This window comes from Schistosoma haematobium, chromosome 7 (assembly GCF_000699445.3).
Source record: "Schistosoma haematobium chromosome 7, whole genome shotgun sequence".
NCBI classification, from domain to species: domain Eukaryota; kingdom Metazoa; phylum Platyhelminthes; class Trematoda; order Strigeidida; family Schistosomatidae; genus Schistosoma; species Schistosoma haematobium.
Genome location: NC_067202.1, coordinates 14077266 through 14098844, shown reverse-complemented (window position 1 = coordinate 14098844; position 21579 = coordinate 14077266). Strand labels below are relative to the sequence as shown.

Genomic DNA, 21579 nt, shown 5'->3' with positions numbered 1-21579 from the left:
CTCATCACGAAAAATTAGATCACTTTTTGATAATATTCAACACGATACTCGTGAGCTCCTTTAGTCAACATCATTGTAGGGTTATAGTTACTAATCCTAACGAACTTCTCATTATTATATTACAAAAACGTTACTTGAAACCGGTTACGCGCAAGCATGTTCGATTAGTCAACTCAAAAGAGACGTATGTTTGAGATCTCACCGCCGGCGACGAACACCCGTGGAGTAAGGTGAGACGCGTTACATTTTAGGGTCGACTTCTGCCTTCCGTTGTATGACAGAGATCCTGGTCGTTTAAGTGAAGCACCACTACTGCCACATCTCCATTGTAGTCCGCTTTTTTATTTTTGTCTTCCGACTGCGACCTTGTTGCTCTTAGTCTTACCACTCTAATAAATTGACCCAGCATGAAAGGACCGAAAAAAAACGAGTAATCCAACCAATGTGGCTCGATTGAATCATTTCGATATGGCAGTTATAATCGGGCCCTCACACACACACACACGATTTTCCTTGCAATAAGTGTTTGAGTCTGATTCACTGAACAATTTTCAGGAATAAATATGTCTTTAACTTTAAAGAATCAGAAATATATAATAGGTTAATTTGTAAACGCATTAAACCGGAATAATTGCCAACCATACACGAAGTGGTTTTTCAAATCCAATACTCTTTATAAGTTAAACTCCACAGTGTCACTCAACAAATTTCTTCTCACTTGTCTCATAGTAACCAAATCATAAAAACATCCCTCAAGAGGATATACCATTGACATCACTATGCATATAAGTATATATATATACACCGTGTGTTGATTAGCAGAATTTCAAACGCCTACAGCATGCTATTAGAAAACAATAAAGAAAAGACAGGAAAGCAAACTTCAAGATTTGAAGAAAAGAATGACTGTTAACAGTTTAACAACAAAACCAAGATAACCCCTCTGTTGACAGTGTCGATATATATATATATATATATATATATATATATATATATATATATATATATATATATATATATATATATATATAATACAGTGATCTGATCTAAGTATTAATAGACTAATAAGCAATAGGATTGATAGGGATAATAAAGACAATAACTAATTACGTAACTAAAACATCAAAACACAGACAAGAGATTTTCTCTAAATAAATAAGAAATTATGTAATTGAAACCAATAAACAAATGTACAAACAAGGCGCTCAAACTGAACAAATACACAACATGGATACAACGAAACAAAAAGAAATAAAGAAGATAATTCATAATTTTAAATTATCCAATGGTAAATTACAATTCATTTTAGATTCATCTGATGATAATTTAGTTGTTATAGTTGATGTAAATGAACGACTCATTGTTGAATTAGTTGTTCTATGAAGTAATTGATTATGATGATATGTATGTTCATTAGTTTTATTATCTAATGGTTCAGATATCTAGAAAATGTAATAGGAAAAACAAGAGAAATTTGAAAACATAAATTATATAGTTAATGTTGAAAGTTGAGTAAGTAACGCAGTTGTTAGGAAACGAGTATTAGGTAAGGATGGCAAATCAATTGATGAAGTGGTGAAACTTCATCAGTTGAGATGGCGGCTAGGACACGTGTTACGTATGCCCAACCACCGACTGCCTCAACGTGCGATGTGTTATGGTGTAGGAGTAGGTTGGAAGAAAGTTAGGGGCGGCCAGACCCAAACATGGCACAAGTCTATGAAGTCACTGACAAGTGGACTGAGTGAGCCATGTTGGTAGGTATAGACTACCTGGTTGGGGACCGCGAGATGATAGCAACCGATGGTTAGAGACCCTGAATGACATGGCTCAAAATCGTTTGCAATGGCGCAAGTGCATTCACTCTTTTTGTTCTCCCAAATTCTAATCTTCTGAATTCTTCGTATTCCTTTTTTTCGCTTTCCAAATTTATTTCACTGGATTATACTCCTTGAATAACATCTTCAAACCCTAATGTTTCCGATTACTGCTTGTACTCTTACTACCTCTATTATTACGGAATTTGAGTCGACAACTCCATCTCTGTGCTAATGTGGTATGGCAACTCGAACTGATGTACGTACGTAAGAAGTTCTACGTTGTTACTGACTGACTGATATGCTTGGTTGCTATGACGATTTCATCTTACTCGGTAAATAGAACGAAGGTCAAAGATACAGTGACACGATAGGTTATTGTAATCCGTTGTCCCTGGTCTTGCTAACTAGATCAAGAAGTCTAAAAACACCCAGAAAATACGAGGTCACTAAGCACACAAATCAAGCTTATTTATACAATGATAGAAACGCCCTTGGGGAGAGCTACAAAATAGCGTACTAAAAAAATCCGTTAACTAGTGACAGTTAAAGATTTCCGAATGGGAAATGCAAGCTGTAGGTCAACTAAGCGTCCCTTGGCGCGAAAACAGAAAAGGTGATCAAATCTTTTGAAATAATCATCTGATGAAGGTACTCTAATCTTAATAAAGTAAGGTTAGTTAGTCAGTCAGTAACAACGTAGAACTTTGTACGTACGTACATCAGTTCGGATTGCCATACTAAATTAGCACACAGATATAATTGTCGATTCAAATCCCATAGTGGGAGAGGTAGTAAGGTAGATTATCTTTGTTCATTAAGTTAAGATGGAATCAATTTCCTTATTCTAGTATAAAGTTCATGAAAATCAACTAGAGTACATACTCGTAAGTATCATCAATTGATTGACAGAAATTTGATCTTGGATACTGTTACATGGTATGAAGAGGATCGTCACTCTCCAGGTACATACATCGCGCAAGGAAATTTTTTCTTGAGGAAGCTGGGTTAGTGGTGGTTTTAGTGACCCGAGGATGTGACTGCAGGACAACTGCTTATAGTAGGCTTTTTTATGAGAAAATCTAGGTGTTACCTCCACAATTCGAAAGACCTCAGGAGAGGGCAATCAGTGGGATAGGGTGTGGTATCACATTTTTAAGGTAGACCTTTCCTAACCCGTCGCTTTGGTTGTTGAAAGGAAACATCGCTCCAGATACTGAAACATCTTATTAGTGTCATATCCATATTGCAGTCGGGTGTACAACTTCGCCCCTGGACCTTAAGTTGCTGTTTTTAGTTTTGATGTTCTCCAGTCAACCTGTCTAGCATACTAGGACATAAACGAACATGTGTTTCAGTCAATATAGCTCAGATGAGTCATCACCAGACCACCATGTCGATGTTGCAGCTACGGTCGTGCAGTTGCTTGACAGGAATCAAAAGTTGCTATGATAGATTACCCTCTGACGTAATCAGAAACCTCGCCATAATACTTAGATCAGCTCGTAGGTTACACATGATGAATGGTATTTAGGAAATAGTTTATGTTCATACCTAAACAGTATACAGTCGATGAATTAAAACAACTGAATATTTAAAGAAAAACTCCATACAAAATCTGGCAGTCATAAACCTGTAGTACAACTTACCAAGTCAGCTAACGTTTTAGGTCGTTGATTATACTTACGCCGATTAGATGTTGAATTAATCGATTGTTTTTTCATCAATGGTAGATTTTCACGATTATCAGATCCTTTATACGTCATTGAGTTGTAACTATTTGTCACAGTTGTTGTCTTATTTCCAGTGGTACCCCAAGGGGTTGTACTATCAGAGTCACTAAATGTTTTATTCATATCTAAAACAGAATTGTTCACAGTAGAATCACTAATGGACACTGGATGAGTGAGTTTCGATGGAAGAATAGGGGGAATAAGTGTAGAATTACACATATTAGATGTTGTATTATGCAATTTCAAGAGTTCCTTCAAAATTTCCACAAAACTTGGTCTGTTACTTGGTTCACTTTGCCATGTACGTAACATTAAAGCATATACTGTAGATGGACAATCTTCCGGAGATTTCATTCTATATCCAGACTCAATATGACGTAATACTTGATTAGCCATCTAGCAAAAACAAAACAATCCCATACAACATAAATAGTTATAAATTCTTTCGAAATACGTTTTTATTTGTCAATAGATTAATCATTACGAGAAACAAGTTATTTAAATTAAACTACAAAAGTGTAGAGTAAGCGTTACAATCTGAACAACATTACAATACAGTAAGAAGAATCCGTTTTGTAGTTTGTGAGTTACAATTAACATTTCATAATATATGAGATATCTAGCTGTTAGTTAATTAGAATCAACATAAAGCCTGAAACAACTGTGCATTAGTCAATATTAACAAAACACAACGGTTGAATTTAGAAATCAACACCGGTCGATGCTGGTTCAGTGATTTAGAGGTTAAGTGTTCACGCGTGAGACCGAAGGTCCCGGGTTCGAATCATGCATGCTGGATCGTGAATGCACACTAATGGGGAGTTCCATACTAGGACGGAACGGTCGTCCCGTGCTTTCAGGTTTTCCACGGTGGTCTAACTTAGATCGACTCATGAATTAAACTGTTAAAATACTACAATACTACAATATTCTGATGTTAGTAAAAGATTTGAAATAATCGTACCATGAATGATAGTAATACTTAAGTAGTATAACGGGACGATTGTTAGAAAAGTTCGGACTGTCTCTTATCCGAAGTTATTTTGCTTATATTCTCGTTGTAGAACCATTAAATACTTAAATTATTGATCTATATTCTCCTGCTTGTAACCTTTTTCGTTCTCCTTAAACTGTTGTTACATGTCATATTGTTAATGTATTACGGACCTACTATTCAGTTATTTCATTATTGTAATTTCCTAATTATGCTGATATGTGGTCAGGATTTTACTCTCTATTATTATATGGGGTACAATAGAGAATTGATATGTCTTTTACTGTCATCTTCTGACTGACTATTGTGTAGAAAGGAGCTCGAGAATCAATAAACATTAAAATCTTAGTTGCTGTTCATTGGTCAATCAGTAAATTGGTAAATAGGTTAAAGAATCTGTTGGTAATAAAGGTGAACTAATCGACAGTCAAACTAGAAAGAGAAAGAGGTCATACTACTGCTTTCCCAACAATATGGCTCTATCACACAGGACCCAAGAAAACAACCTGTTGTTATTTTGTTCCGGCAAAAAATAAACATGGTGGTGTTAACTAGGAATGTGAATGGCCAAATTCAGCGTCTGTGAGAGATTTTCTCAGGTGACAAATAAAGACTTGATAGTCACAGATGACGAAAGTAAAATTCCCCAACCTTGTACACAAGGTAACCATCATACGATACAGTCATCACCAATGTTCTGTTTAGTGTCCCTCATTTACAACTCAAGCATAGACTCAAACCGATCACGTTTCAATCGGTTATCGGCAGTATTTTAATGGGCGAGACTGTCACTCTCTTCGGAGTAATTTTCTGGATTCAGATCATTTTCTTGTGTACACATAACTTACCTTTTGTTTCTGTGGACAATAAATTTATCGTTTTAAAATGGATTCATATAAGCAAAGCTGGTATTCAGCCCATCTAAAAAATATTACCGACTTTCAATCTTGCACACAACACTTTCCTCGATAACGACTCAAAGTACATATTATGCTTACAAACACCAAAGGTAACAGAATAGCGTTCTCCTTGAGAAAAGACGGTGCATTATTTTCAATAAAGCCGCAATTATTTGATTGTTCCCTGTTAGGTAAGTACTCAAGTGATAGATTTGACAATGATTGAATAGTTAGCAGAGAACCCATAAATGAATCAATTAATTAAATAACTTACCATTCGTGGATATGGTATACGTCCATAAGAATAAATTTCCCATAATAATATGCCAAAACTCCAAACATCTGATTTTGTTGTAAACAACTTGATGTTTTTTTCAAAGTTAAGAAAAAACAAACCAATAAAAATTAGATTAATTATCAGTATAAGTTTGTGGAAATTATAGAATTTCATTGAATTCATGAACCGATCCAGGTCCTGAGTTCGAGTCCCGCGTGATGGATCATTGGTGCAAACTGCTAAGAAGATCCATTCTAGGATAAAATAGCTATCCAGTGCTTCCAGGTTTCTAATGATGGTTCAGTTTAGATTGGTCGATGACTCCAATGAAATTAGACAACTTAATTTTATCAGTAAAGATATTCAGTTTTTTAGGCTACACGCACACACACATTTAGGAAACACTGCATTCTTTCATTAAACAAATCTAGAGTATGCCAATTTTTATTTTTAAATAAGCTTGAACTGTGCTCCAACTATTAGCCCTCAAATGGTATGGCTGAGAGTGGGGTTGGCCCGCCCTCCCTCTCGAAATGCTCTCACATGGCCACGTATATACAGCCTCTGCCAGGGAAGTCCTACTCACTGACTTCTCGTGGCGGGGGTGTTGTTTACGAAAATGAGAGGACGAAAAGCGGATGTCCGGCGCTTTAACCGGATCCCAAACCAATGGTGCACATGGGCTGCAGTATCCTAAAGGAACAAATGATGTATGAACCAATCGTTGGACACCGGCTACCATGGGACTGCATCTCCTCACGATGCTCTACTGCCTTGTGGGTTAGACCTTTAGGTCAAAGGCTCGGGGTGTGGCCCCCTAAGAGAACCACCTGCTTCGATCTGGACACCCGGGCAGTATCACAGCCCACACACAAACAAGATGAAAATGACGATATTTACTAAAAATTCTATTCACGATTCGATTAAGTCGAGCAATTCAAAGTATTATTCTTATTTACCACGTCACTTATTCACTTTCTTTCATTCCCACTCTGTGTATCCTCATTTTTCGACTTATACAGCAGCTCGCCTATGGTGGAAACTCGGTTCTATCTAAACGTTCTCGAGCCACTGTCCGGTTGAAAACTGAATGCTACCACCAAATACGAATACTGAAGCAGTTTTTCTGAAACCACGTGCACCATTCAAACTGGCTACCTTCAACGTTCGCACACTTATGCAGGTCGGACAACAGATAGGGCTGGCTATGTCTTTGGAAAGTCTTAATATCGACGTTTGTTATCTATCCGAGACCCGTAATCGAGACTCTGGTGAAGTACTAAAAATTCGCTCTCCATCTGTCACTTCAAAAAGCTTGTTTTACATGCGTTGACCATCAGTGTCCGTAGGTATGGTATGTGCTTTGCACCTTCGAAGTGTAAAGTACTTCTACAAGACTGGTAGGATTCTAATCCTGTACTCACCATGAATAATGAGCAAATAGAAGTAGTCGAGAAGTCCGTGTGTCTAGGTAGCTACACAAGTAATGGTGGTGGCGTGAGTGATGACATCAATGCACGTATAATGAAAGCCAGAGCGGCTTATGCTAATCTGGGCCATCTTTGGCGCCTTCGTGATGTCAGTCTGGCTGTAAAAGGTTAGATCTACAACGCGTCGGTGAGAGCAATTCTGCTCTATGCTTGTGAAATCTGACCTCTCCGAGTTGAGGATGTCAGACGACTCTCTGTGTTTGATCATCGCTGTCTCCGAAGGATTGCTGACATTCAGTGGCAACACCATGTTAGTAATGCAGAGGTTCGGCATCGTGCGTTCGGGCGCAGAGACGATAATCCAATTGGTGTCACCATCTTGAAACATCGACTTCGGTGGCTTGGACATGTTCTACGAATGTCGTCCCAGAGAATTCCACGTCGTGCATTATTTGCCGACTCTGGGACTGGTTGGAAAAAGCGGAGAGGTGGTCAGTGTATGACATGGTTTCGGGTATGAAAGAAAGCTGCAAAGGGCTGGCTTGTGTTGGTCCTTCACGACTCCCTGGTTGGGGTCCGAGAGATGGTGCAACACTATGGCTAGAGACGTTATCAGATATGGCTCAGAATAGAAGCCAGTGGTGATCCTGCTGCAAACTTCTTTTACTTTCTTCATAAAAAGTGGTTGCATCTTCCTTACCTGAAAGATTTCTTCTGGTTGTACCTTTCCGTTTCCCCCATTATTATTATTATTATGACTACACTACCTTACACTAATCTGGTCGTTATTGCTCTTTTTTTTCTCTTCCCATTCTTATTGTTTTGTGTGGCGCACATACATTTGGTGCCCCATTGTACCAATATTTATGTGCTCAAATAAATAAATAATAAGTTAGTCCTTACAGTAATTGTATGACTTAAAGCTGAGCACAATTGGATGATCATTGGGTAGTGGATTTTATTGATCAAGCTTTAGTATGACTATAAGTCTAAGTGACTCGATATCGAAAGTGATTAGCGTACCCAATAGTTAGAGATTTTGGATGATATGGTTTAGATTCGTTTGCAATGTTGTAAGTGTATTCACTCATTATCTTCCTATTAGAATCTAAGTCCCGAAATCGATTTATACCTTTTTTCTTTAATTTATTCTTACTACTACTGTCACTGTTACTATGTCTAGTACTCTGGGATTTTTCTTGAAATAATTTTATCTCACTGTGCTAACGTAATATGACAATTTGAACCGATATACAAGTGTCAGATTCTGTGTTGCACACGACTAACTGTATTACGTTGAAGTTGTAAGGTGATTAGAGGTAGCCAAAAAGAAAACTCGTTTGACCGACGTTTTGTGTCAGTTTGAATACCTCCAGAAGCATCAGTTTCCTTAGCATTAAAGATACGCCTTACTGACCAGTATCAACTAGCCTGGAGCATAGATCATCCGGAATTTCGCTCCAACTACTACTAAACACTTGAATTCAAACAGCTGTTTATCAATAAATCAAAATTTTATTGCCTATCCTGAAAAAGTGAAAATTCATATCTCATGACAGACTACCACCAATCAGCAAGAACAATAAATGTCAACTTTACCAGAAAAAAACTACCTGAAGTACAAAATTAACGTGGAAATATGTTCTTACCCGATCGCGTACAGCTTCTGGAGCTGTCCATTTAAGAGGAATTGCTGCATTATCATGTAATACCATTGGATTTAAAGAGTTATGAGATGAATTATTATTATTATTATTATTATTATTATTATTATTATTATTATTATTATTATTATTATTATTATTATTATTAGCTGCCTCAAAGGATTGATGATGAGTTTCATGATCAGGTTTAGGATATTTCTCAATGGTATCACTTGATGGAGAATTAAGAATAACTAACGTTGGTGTATTATTATTCAATTTTGACGCTTGATTTGATGTAGCACCAGGAACAATTGACAAATCATGTAAATCTCTAGCCATACCGAAATCGGCAACTTTAGCAATTAAATTAGGTATTTGTCCAGATAGTAGAACATTTCTAGCCGCTATATCTCGATGAATAAAATCACGTTCTTCAAGATAAACTAGCCCACGACAAACATCACTGAATAAAAAAACGAGAGGAGTCATCAAACCATGGAATTTTTATTTTTTTTTAGATTTAAGACCACGTAAAATTTCATAAACTCAAATGTAAGTTTGCACAACACCGGCAGCAGTCCCCTAATCCATGTTGCCATGGTTACTAGAACTGTAGTGAACAGAACACGGGTGGGGACAATCGAATGTACTTAACATAAAATTACAGGACTTGTTAATAAAACCTAACAATCATAAAATGCTCAATTTGCAAAATGTTCACCGATTGTCTCAAAATGACTCAGACTTCATTGTCCTTGCATTTTCATACAAATTCGACTCTTTACTGTTCGATCCTCTTGTCTCTCTGCTGCCAGACTTTCTGTTCACGACTAACACCATATACTACTTATGTCAATATAAGTAGCACACACCACAGTACCACCATACGTTTCTGATCAATAATTACCTTATTCATTGTCTAACACATTCATACAAGACGCCTAACTGCTTATCAGAGTAATCATTCCACAAAATTGTTAAAATTTAATTGACATTATAAATATTTTTTGTGTTAATTTATGTGGAAATGAGAGTAACTGTAAGTCTCCTGGGTTATTCTAATGAATAAAAAAATTTTCATGAAAGATTACTGATTATGTGCATCAACATACTCCATCTCTAGTTAACGGCTCCCAACTGCAGCTGTTACCTTGAAGTGATGATTAGGCTCACATATCGAAATGAATCAACCGAACTGTATTGGTTGGATCACTCGTTCATTTGGGATCTACCATGCCGGGTCACATGGTTGGAGAGTAGTACGATTAAGACAACAAACTCATGGCCAGAGCATGAAGTCGTACACCCGATTGCAATGGGGATGTGACAACAGTAACATGTTTCACTCAAACAACCAGCACCTGCAGTGATAACGCTTTCCCACAACGGAGAGAGGTGATTAGAAAAGATCGGAACTCTCATGGATTTCTGTTACCTATGATAAGGCTTTAAAAGTACGAGGTTAATTAATCTAAAACTACTGAAAAAGAATATTGTGTCTGATCAGTATCGAGCATTTGTCGTTCGGGTATGATGGCCACGCTTCTAAATCATTGAGACCGCACCTAACCCAGTTCTAGCCAAAGCACTGAAACATATTTCCGTTTTCATTTATTTTATTTTATACATGTGAATTGAAAATTCTCAACCACTTTGGCATTCTTCATCAAAAACATTGAAAATGATATACCTTCAAATATAACGTACAAGAGAGAAAATTCACCTCTTAATTCGTATATCAATTGAAAATGATTTTTGTTCAGTATTCCAGTTGTATTTAGTTATTTGGTTCTTAATGCCTTTTTTTCCTAGTGTAATCATTATTTTGCGATGATTTTGCAGTTAATAAAACTCTGTAATTAACAATCATTGAATTGATGCAAAACATAACTAGATTATATATAAAACCGATCTTCTTTGATCTTGTGCAATAAATCATCTCAACAAAGATTAGTTTTTCAGAATAGTTGGAGAGGAGACGTAGAAGTGACTACAACTGTTTATATATGGTATTACAGCTGTCGTTACCGTTTCTTTGCATATACGGGATCCGTTAAAAAAAAACTAGAAAGGAAACAAGTAGATCCTCAACTCCTATTTACCATGTCCAGAGATGTTGGTACATGGTTTGGAACCATACCATCAATGTGACGGTCAGTATTAGTATCCCGATTTCACAAACCGATATAAGTAAATCACGATTCGGACGTGCAACTTAATGGCTGAAATTCGACTGCCATACACACTAAGCTGGTCGTTCCACACACACACACACACAACTGGAACCACCAATCATACACAAAACAATGATGTTCATAGATTCAGTCAAAGAAATGAATACATTTTGATTTGATTTTAAAACAATAACAATAATAATTCTAATTATAACTTACATACTAAATTTCAACTTGGTCAATTCTGTAATTTCATCACGTGTACGAGAGTGTAAATAAGTGAGTAAACTACCATTAGCTAAATATTCTGTAATTAAATATACTGCATCATCTGGTTCATATACTAAACCAATAAATGATACTAAATTAGGATGATTTAATTTTCTATTCCATATGTTGTATTCAATATTGTCATTATTTAAGATATTTTATAGAAGGGAAAAAAGAGAAGAAAAAAAAAGAATATCTAAGTTGAAATGACTTTCTTCTTAAATATTCAACAAAATGACTTGATATTAGTAGGGTTTTTTTGAATATTATAGTAATTTTAATAGTGTTAAGATTATGAGGCAATTAAAGCTAGAGCACCATGGAAAACCTGAAAGCATTGGACGGCTATTTCATCAGTGATCTAGAGGTTAAGCGTTCGCGTGCGAGACTGACAGGTCCCAGGTTCGAATCTTGCGAGGCAGGATCGCGGATGCGCACTGCTAAGGAGTCCCACAATCGGACGAAACGGCCATCTAGTGCTTTCACATTTTTCATGGTGGTCTAGCTTCAATTGACTCATGATCTTCAACCATTAAAATAACTTGATATGTTTAAATTAATCATAAACGGATTTATGATGAAATGTGAATCTGTCTACTTACCAGTTTATTAACTCCTGTAGAGTAAGGTACACAGATCCTAAGTATTTGCCTTCAACTTGAATTATGAGAACATATTCCAATGGAGTTTTACGAGAAAGTGAGAGAAAACCTATTAGGAATTCTATCCTTGAATAATGAATCAGTTCTAATCACTTCACTGATCCATTGGTTGATTTTAAGGTTGGTTATATGATTTATCCCAGATTTCTTCATATCCAGCTCCTTAAACCAGAAGAAACTCTTGTCTATCCATGAAATGAAACCTGAACTGTGTGCACAACAGAAGTACGCCTTATCGACATCCTTACAAAGACATTAAACCATTATTATTATCATTTTAATTTGTAATGATTTAGATTGTCCCATTGTTGATCATTTGACTGAATTTAGATCAGTCCTAGTAGGAATATGTGTAGATTGCCTCGGTATAGCCATTATAATACAAGTTTATATAGAATAGATCACATTTAGCTAGCAATGGAATTTAAGATGAACGTTTCGTCCTATTTAGCGCTCATCAACAGGATTCGAACTCAGTACCTTTCAATTTAAACATTAACCGGTTTTATCGATTTCTTAATTTGGAAATATTTCTTCATTATTATTTCACATATCCTTATGATTTTTTTCCCATAAGCGTTTCTGATATTATATCGTTACATTTTATTTCTCTAATATTGTTAATTATGAAAAGAGCAAGAACAAACATTCTAGCAGAATAGCATGAATTCATTTTTATTTCGTTGGTTCTCGTCGGCTGCTTACAACCTGTGATTATCACGATTAAAGCATCTTAATTATCGTCCTAACGGAATTCGCTAGAATAAAATCACTTCGCTGAATTTCATGTTTTTTAATGTTTAAATGAGAACTATAAATCTATTGAAATGAAAAGAAATTAGAATTTCATTGAAATCATGAACTGATGTAAGTTAGGCCACCATTGAAAACTTGAAAGCATTGGTTGACTGTTTTGTCCTAGTATGGGATTCCTTAACAGTGCGCATTCACGATACCACACGCAAAAATCGAACCCAACCACTCTGCTTATATTATACTATAATACCGATTGGGTACATTTCAGAGTGAAAGATAGAACGCATGTTCTATTCACCGGAGTGCAATAACTGTTCTGGACTTCTGCCTTTTTAGTCTTGTATTTTGCCCACTGATCATTTATGAACCGTATAACAAGAATTATTTATTCTTTTTTAGTTAGGAGGGTTTCTTTGCATTCTTTGGAAGGATGTTCATTTTCAGTGTTGCTTAGTTCTCATAAAAGTCACTTTATATTGAGTTTGGGCGTTGAAATTGTCACTATTGGAAACCTAGAATCACCGGACGGTCATTTCATCTGAGTATGAGACTCCTCATCAGTGCGCATTCACGACCCCATGTCCAGAAGTGGAACTCAAGACATAACATCTGACGGAACTTGCCCTGATATCAAACTTTAGACAATTTTGAAGAACTTTTCATGGATGAAAAGCGTTTATTTAACGTTGAAACAGCGAACAGATTCTCCATATACTTTTAACACATGTAGACATAAACCTCTCATACAAAACCTTGAATCAGATTTGAGACATTATTGACCATTTAAAAGCACTGGGGATGAAGATAACAAATCACAGTAAGTAATACTAAATGACGACAATACCCATAAATATAATTACGTGGAAGAATATACTTACGTCATAAGTGATGCTTCATAGGTTATAGCCAATTTAGAAGCAGTCTTTTTATAAATTTTCACCGCTACTTGTCGACCATGATAAGTAGCTTTAAGAACTTCTGCAATTGTAACGAAAGAAATGAAAATAAAACTTGTGAACAGACTATTTAAAATAATCCTAAAATGTCACACCTCAACAGTACACATACAAACACAGATGGATAAAAAGTAAAATTAGAAGAAAATTCAGTTCGCTATCGGCACCGATTAAACCAGTAGTTTCTCGGCTGCTGATTTGATATCGTACCCGAGTGGTTGGCAAATATCAGCTCTAATGGTAACTTAATTCCAAGCCTGATTATCCAACGGATGAAGGATATATATAGGTCCGGATTGATAACAATCTTGAATAATTGAATTGGTTGAGCCACATGCCAATCTGGGTCATCGTCGGCGCCTTCGTGATGTTAATCTGGTTTTAAAATGTCGGGTCCATAACTCGTCAGTGAGAGAAGTGTCACCCTATGCTTATTAGATCTTGACTCTCCGAGTTGCGAATGTTAGGTAAATCTCTGCGTTTGATTATTGTCATCACTAAACGATTGGTGACATTTAACGCCAACACCATATTAATAATACAGAGGTTTGGCAACGTTTGTTCGGGTACACTGATAATAATTCTAGTAGTGTCACCATCTTCAAACACCGACTTCAGTGACCTGGACATGTACAACTAATGTCGTCTCGGGAAATTCCATATCGTGAATAAGCGGATAGGTGACCAGTTTATGACATACCGCCGGGGTATGAAGGAAAGCTATATATGACTGGTATTTTTCTGTCCTCTATGATTCCCTGGTTGAGGTCCTAGTGATAGTGCAACTCGGAGGCTTTAGAAGTTACTAGACATGGCCCAAAATAGAAGCCAAGATAGTGATCCCGTTGCAATTTTCTTTTACTTTCTTCCTAAAACTAGGAACAGCTTCTTTAACTGAAGAAATTCTTCCTAGTTGTATCTTCATCAACTGAACTGCTTCTCTTACTATTTACTAACTTCATTCATTTTGTTGTTTATTTTGATACCTTTTTTGTACTAATACTTATGTATTTAAATAAATACACAGGGCTGGCAAATAATTCACCCATTATTAATAAACTCCAAACAATGACAAAGACCGCTTGCAAGGTAGTATTTCGCAACTGAGCACAATAATGGTGGACACGATATGATGTACTACTACTACTACTCAACTCGGATAACGATTCGATAATAGGCTTTATGGGCAAGTCATAAAACTTACCCAACCAAGTTGAAACGTGTGATTAGATTAATGGATTTAGACACAGAATATACTTACCACCGAATTCTCCACGCCCAATACGATCACTTAATGCAATTTCTTTGCGAAAAATGAGATAACCAAGTTTCTGTAGTTCACTTAATCGTTTTCTTTGCATATCTGGGACTGGATGAAGAAGTGCACAAACTAATCCGCGTTTGGGTTCCGAATAAAACTGATTGGGTGGTGGAATGGGACAAAAGATAAAACGAACAGTTGAACACAGATTGTATGAAATTGTGATGCAACGGCTTAAGGACTCAGATTGAAATTAATTGATGAATTTTATTTGTATTCTCCTATTGTTGACGACAAGATCTATAATTGATCAGTCTCTATTGATATATTTTTATATTCAGCTGATAACGAGTAGACTTTTCAAATGAAAGGTCAGCTACAACATACGATCAGGTACATATATGCATCAGTCCAAGTCGTCATACTTCATTAGTACAACAAGATCAACACAAAATTCATAGCAGTTACTTCAATGGTAGTAAAAAAAGCATTTCACATAAGGATGATATAGGGAGGAAGAATTAGTCTGTAGAAAGGTATAAAGTAATTTTAATCTCACGGTTAAACAAAGACAAAGTGTGTACACACCTACGCCATTGTGCCGACTTTGAGCCATGTCACCTAGAATCTCCAACCATTGGTTACTACAGTCACGCGGACCCCAACCAAGTAGTCTGCATCTACCAACATGGCTTACACAAGAAGTCAATGACTTTATGGACCGATGAAACGTTTTGGTTTGACCACCCTTAACTTTATTCCACCCGTCTCTAAGTTCTACGTTGCAACCGAATGACATATACCAATGTGGTTGAAACTGGCAATCAATGACTTCGTAGATTGACGATACGTCTTCAGCTCCCTGTTCCTAACCTTTTTCCCAACCTACTCCTACGTCAGATACCACTGCTAATGAGGATAGGCGGAGGTTACGCAAGTATAACACATTTGACACTTCCCACTTATCCACATTGTGTAAAAGATACGAAAAAGAAGAAAGTGATTAGCTATAACAGTCTAGTCATCTAGGTAACGTGACCACGCAAACTGAGGAGAAATCGTATGCGACCAATCACGGATCGCCTTTGTTTAGTGGTTTTAATTATGCTGCACCCATAATTTTTAAACCTTACAGCCGTAGATTTCCGTGTTACCACATCATACTCGAAAAGACAACTTTTGCTTTATCATAAGGTTTTACATATTATTCTTAAGGTTCAAAGAATATCAGGACGTAAGTAATGATCAATGAATAATCCTTTAGATTTCAGGAAATTTGGAAAACAGACTGTTTATAAGCCTGAAATACTTTTTTCTGAATGATTTCTAGTATATACATATAATATTCTGACGGATGATTTCGGTCTTCAAATCAGTTTGTTATATTTGTCATTTCAATAAACAAACAGACCGCTTCCACTTTGAAGCAAAATGTTTAAGATTTCGCAAGAATATAACATCTGACATTTCAAATAATTACGAATATCATGTGCTAGATTCAGTCTGTAATGTATCACACGAACAAGAGATATGAGAAATATGCGATTGTAAAACGAATAAAACCATATTTCTAGTATGGGGGTTGTGGAGATTGTTACGTTTTTGATTGAGACCATGAACCGATTGATGTTAAACCACCACCTTTGGAAACCTGGAAGCACTGGACGGCCGTTTCGTCCTATTGTGGGACTCCTCGGCAGTGCGCATGATCTCAATCAAAAACGTAATAATCTCCACAACCCCCATACTAGTAATCAACATGTGCTCACTAGTGACTAGCTTCGTGAGGGAATTCTCGGAGTTCTAGTGAGAAGCCGTGATCAGTGGAGCTAATCCATGTCGGGTAGAGACAGGTATCTACCTCAGTACAATGGAAGTTGGTCGCGCAATTTCGTGGATTGGTTGATGTTAGACACTATCACCATTGGATGCCGGCTCAGTGGTCCAGTTGGTTAAGCGTTCGCGCGCGAGACCGAAGGCCCTGGGTTCGAATCCCGCGAGCGGGATCGTGGATGCGCACTGCTGAGGAGTCCCACAATAGGACGAAACGGCCGTCCAGTGCTTCCAGGTTTCCAAAGGTGGTGGTCTAACATCAATCGGCTCATGATCTCAATCAAAAACCATATTTCTTAAGGAAATATAAACATTAAAACATTCATCTGATACCACAAATCTGTACGCCCACATTAACGGAAGTAATTACTATTTATATACTGAAAAAAAACTTATTTTATGAGACTGACTCACTTAACACTAATGACCATCGTAAAAAAATCATAGCTGAAGTAATGTTCCATGCACATTGTGTAACACAACTACTAGGCTACACAAAACTATGACCCAAAATAACTCACCTGAACCAGTTCTAAAAGGCTTGGAAACCAATCAGTTTCGTCTAATGTGTAGTGGATTTTGCTGCAAATTGCGGGTGTTGAATATTCAGAATGTTGGTTAGGAGGGGTAGCTTTAAAAGGCCTACGGACTATGCGATAGTGCTGTACATTAGTCGTAGTATTTGGAGGTGTCGCTGTAGGATTTTGCTGTTCAGCAGCATCTGGGCTTCCGACTTCACATGAAGGTCCAACAACACATAATGTTAAACCACCACTGTACAAATCGGATTCACGTATTAGAAAACTTCCGATAGGACTACCAGAAAGTAAACTCTCTGATTCGGCACGAGAAATCCGTCCATGATACCAACTAAACAAAGAAGAAATCGGTGTTTAGCATAATTTACAAAGGATTATACTTAAAATGCCTAACCAACAGACATTAAGTCAGACTAAGTACCAACGTACCTTATTTGAAATTGTATCATTCAGGGCCTTCGGTTAGTAGTTTAACTGCCGAACCATAATCCTATCGGGAGAACGTATAGTTTAGTACAAGATTTAAGATGATGGGACTAATGTCGTCTTAAATATATGTCGGGTTCACCAAACCGCGACGTAGGTCATGACACGGAACGAGTAGCATATGTCATTAACTGACATAGATGATCCACGGTTAAAAATCACTCGAGTCCTCACTTAGATCTAAAGTGTGTTAGGTATGAAAGAGACCCAATACATTTGGAATTTTTCTGTGTATCAGAAGACACGATTATAAGTGAGCTTTATCAAACATAATTACTACCTACATACTTTAGTTTGAGGTTTGTATGAAAGAAAAAGTTTATCGTAAATAATTATGCATTTTATCCTTACATTTCAATATAATATATTCACATGTACACAGTTTTTTCCACCCTTCATGCGCTACTTCATTCATAGCTACTACAGTACTACTGGACGAATCTAAGACTTCTGCTATGTTAAATAGGAACAATACTATTATTCATCTCATTTAGGTCGATCAGATAATTGCCAAGCAGAAGAGCACTAATACCTGAGGATTCAGGAAGAGTTTAATTTGCCACCATCAGGAAATTAATAACAAAGTAGGTTAAAAATTAAAGTTGAAGAAAGCTAATGTACACATACCAACCGACGCGGTTCCAGTAAGCGATAGATTGCTGTAGGATCTTACTTTAGATGACATATCTCAAAATTAGTAGAAGTGGAGAAGATGCATCTACCTTTTATTTTCTCATGATATGGAGTTTCAAAACTATTTGTATCCACTGAATTTACCCTTTTTTCTCAAATTATATGTTTCATAGTCTTTTTGGCTTGACTGTTACTACTACGCCTACCAATAATTCACTAATTTTGGGAATTTTATCTCGCTGTGATGTAGTGTGGCAATTTAGACAGTGGCTAATTTGCACCGAATCCTTACGTTCTTTATAACTAACTAACTGACTAAGAGTTCTATATGTTTGAGTAGGGTTGAAAGTAATTCGTAACACTATCCAAGAACTCACTCAAGTAAAAGAATCATGAAATCTTTATATAGACATATTCAAGAATTATTAATGCTAAATACATCCTATCCCTGAATCAAATAGAAGGCACATTGCTCCTTTTCCTATTGACACGTCTTCAAATCAGACATCAAGGCGATTACAAATCCTAGTGATGAGAGAACTTTGATTTTTACGGTTTTTCGTCGAACGTTGCACAAGAATATTTATCCTTAACAATGAGCTGAGATTAGTAATTGAAACTAGTCAAAGAATATACTAAACATCTACAAACAAACCAATACTTTAATGGTTTTGAAGGGAAAAACCATCTTAAGATCAGAACTCGTTGTGCCTCTTGACTTTACGTTAATCAGTTATTCGACCGTGACAAAACTTGAGTGATAAGCTGCGATACTCAATTAGTGGTTATCATGGAAGAAACATCGAAATTAGAAAACTAGCTATCTAGAAAAAATGTGACAGTTTCTGCAGACATATGAGATTGTTAATCTGATGAAACGTCTAACGGCTGTAAAAAGGTGTCAAGGTTTTCGACGGTGAGAAATCCAGATACATCAATTTTCACACGCTGAAACCGTCTATTAGACAAGTGAAACTGACCTTATGAGAATACTATGTACCAGTGAAACTTTATCTGTTGATAATGTATGCAAGCGCGTGTCCACCTTTCTAATGTCAGTATTCATTTCGGACCATAAAACGCGATTACATCTAATCCTCATTTTTGCGCATCAACGGATTTAATAGGAAGTAAACGTCAAGAAAGAGGTTTTTCCTGCAACGTTTATGAAAGAATAAACAGTTGTTGCCGGTTAAAACACAACGCGATAGTGGAATCATAAAACGGAATAAGAATGCTTCTAAGAACCGAGCTAGATTTAATTGCAAACGATCGAATCCGAATCATCTAATTGGAACCTAGACCTGTTGTCAGGGTCAATATCTGTCTGATGTGGGATACCACTGATTTCGTCTCTTGATAGCACAACTACTATCACACTTCCACTACCTTCGAAGAGTCCTATGCCTGGAGTAAACTGTGATAATTAGAATATTTAGACTCTTATAAAGTATTATATGAGTAGCAAGGTAACTTACAGTCGGTGTGAATGGCAAGCTCTCTCTTTCTCTCCTGTGTTCAATTACGGAATGAGTAGCGAGGAACTAACCAAACGCGCAATATCTGATCTGTATCAAATCTAATAGCTTTAAGAAGGATAGCGACGGAATGCCGCTATTTGCGTATTCGTGCAGAACTGCTCTGATTGCAGTTTGGTGCATTAGTATAGAATGAATGAATGGGAATTGATCTACCTATCCAGTCCGAACAAGGACCAAAAATAATCACACCAACTTCGGACGATACCTGGTAATGAAATCGGAAAACCGAGAGCTTAACCCCAAGATGAGTGCGAGTTTCTGGTAGCTTAGGTCCTAATTTACGGTATCTGTGCAAGAAAATTATACAATTACTACCATTCTGACAGCATTTAGAAATGAGCATTACCCTAAACACTTGTGACAAAAATGCACCATATTTTGGTGACGATAGACATCCCACTTAATATGGGCGTATCTAACACCATGTACCGACAAATGAGGAGAATACCACCATGTTACAACGACAACATACATATGAAATTTAGCACTTAAAAAGTACGTTTTCACGACTTCAAGAAGAACAAAAATGTCAACGATATACCACATTACCACTCTTATTTACTAAAAATATAACCATTGGTTAGTTTGGTTTAAAACACAGGTAATTTAGTTACCAGTGATCTTTGAGATTTTCTAAAACATCCGCCTTCCGCTGGACGTAATTTAGAGGAATCAGTCCAGTCTCCCCAAAAGCATTCTTCGCATGGGCCCAATTCGGATCCTTGATAAACAGACCGACACTTTGTACTTTAAAAATTTAAGCTCACTTTGCCAATATTAATGATCTCTAGTGTTTCATTTTTACTAAATGGTAAATCCTCATTTTTGTCTTTCTTGAATGTATAATTGGCTTTCACGACATCCCCAGGCTTGAACCTGCATTCCATCATACGTTCATAGGTCATAATTTATGGGCACATCGTTGAAACCTGCACCTCAATTGTTGTATACATTGCCTCCAAAAGGAATGCACCGCATACATTTGAACGAATGCGGAAAATGTAAATCGAAAATTCAATTAAAAATCTCATTTCGATCAGCTAAATCAAAATAACTGATTCTTCACCCTCTTCCTTTTGCTTTGCAACACCTTATTAAAAAATGTAAGATGCACTTTTTCCGTGATCTAAGTTTTACTGAATTCTAAAATCTAATTTAAAAAGAAAAAAATTCTTTAAATTCCCTTGGAAGTTGAAGAGTCGTGGCACAAATATATCTGACTACCGCGAACTTCACATAAACTTCCGTTTTATTACAAAGTCTCAGCATAACGAGTAGAAGCTTGATTCTTCCCAGTGGTGTATTCGCAGCTCGAAGTAATGATATAGTTACCGATGTTAAGAGATTAAACAGAAGCAACAGCCGACAACCTAAAATTACGATAAAAGTACTTGTAAGTGAATTCGGAGCCATTCTCCTTTGTAATTTATGCATACACCATGTTTCACTTCTCTGATTGATGAAAACTTTTTGTGTTTACCTCAGGCCAACCGGCTACACTTGCTCCCCACAGTTGTGTGATAAATGTTTTAACTACATAATCGCGGCTTTTTCTGGTCTTACAGCTTAATCTGGGAAACAGGTTTGATGAAACCGCTCTAACATGATAAACGACTGGAGGTTAATTGTACTCCATAACCAAACTCTTCGATGAGATGGTCTTCCGAATGTC

General features: G+C 36.7%; 1 protein-coding gene across 1 annotated transcript; it reads right to left on the bottom strand.

Moving 5' to 3' along the window:
* Positions 1 to 765: 765 nt before the first annotated feature.
* MS3_00009653 (uncharacterized protein) lies at positions 766 to 21260 on the bottom strand. Its single transcript, XM_051218049.1, has 11 exons — positions 20675 to 21260; positions 20522 to 20628; positions 17230 to 17578; positions 14876 to 15032; positions 13537 to 13636; positions 11190 to 11354; positions 8800 to 9259; positions 5718 to 5804; positions 3467 to 3946; positions 1009 to 1442; positions 766 to 954 (listed from the first exon to the last, which is right to left on the bottom strand). Exons 1-10 carry the CDS (start codon positions 20810 to 20812, stop codon positions 1266 to 1268), a joined length of 2220 nt encoding a protein of 739 aa, XP_051064482.1. The 5' UTR covers positions 20813 to 21260; the 3' UTR covers positions 766 to 954; positions 1009 to 1265.
* Positions 21261 to 21579: the final 319 nt, after the last annotated feature.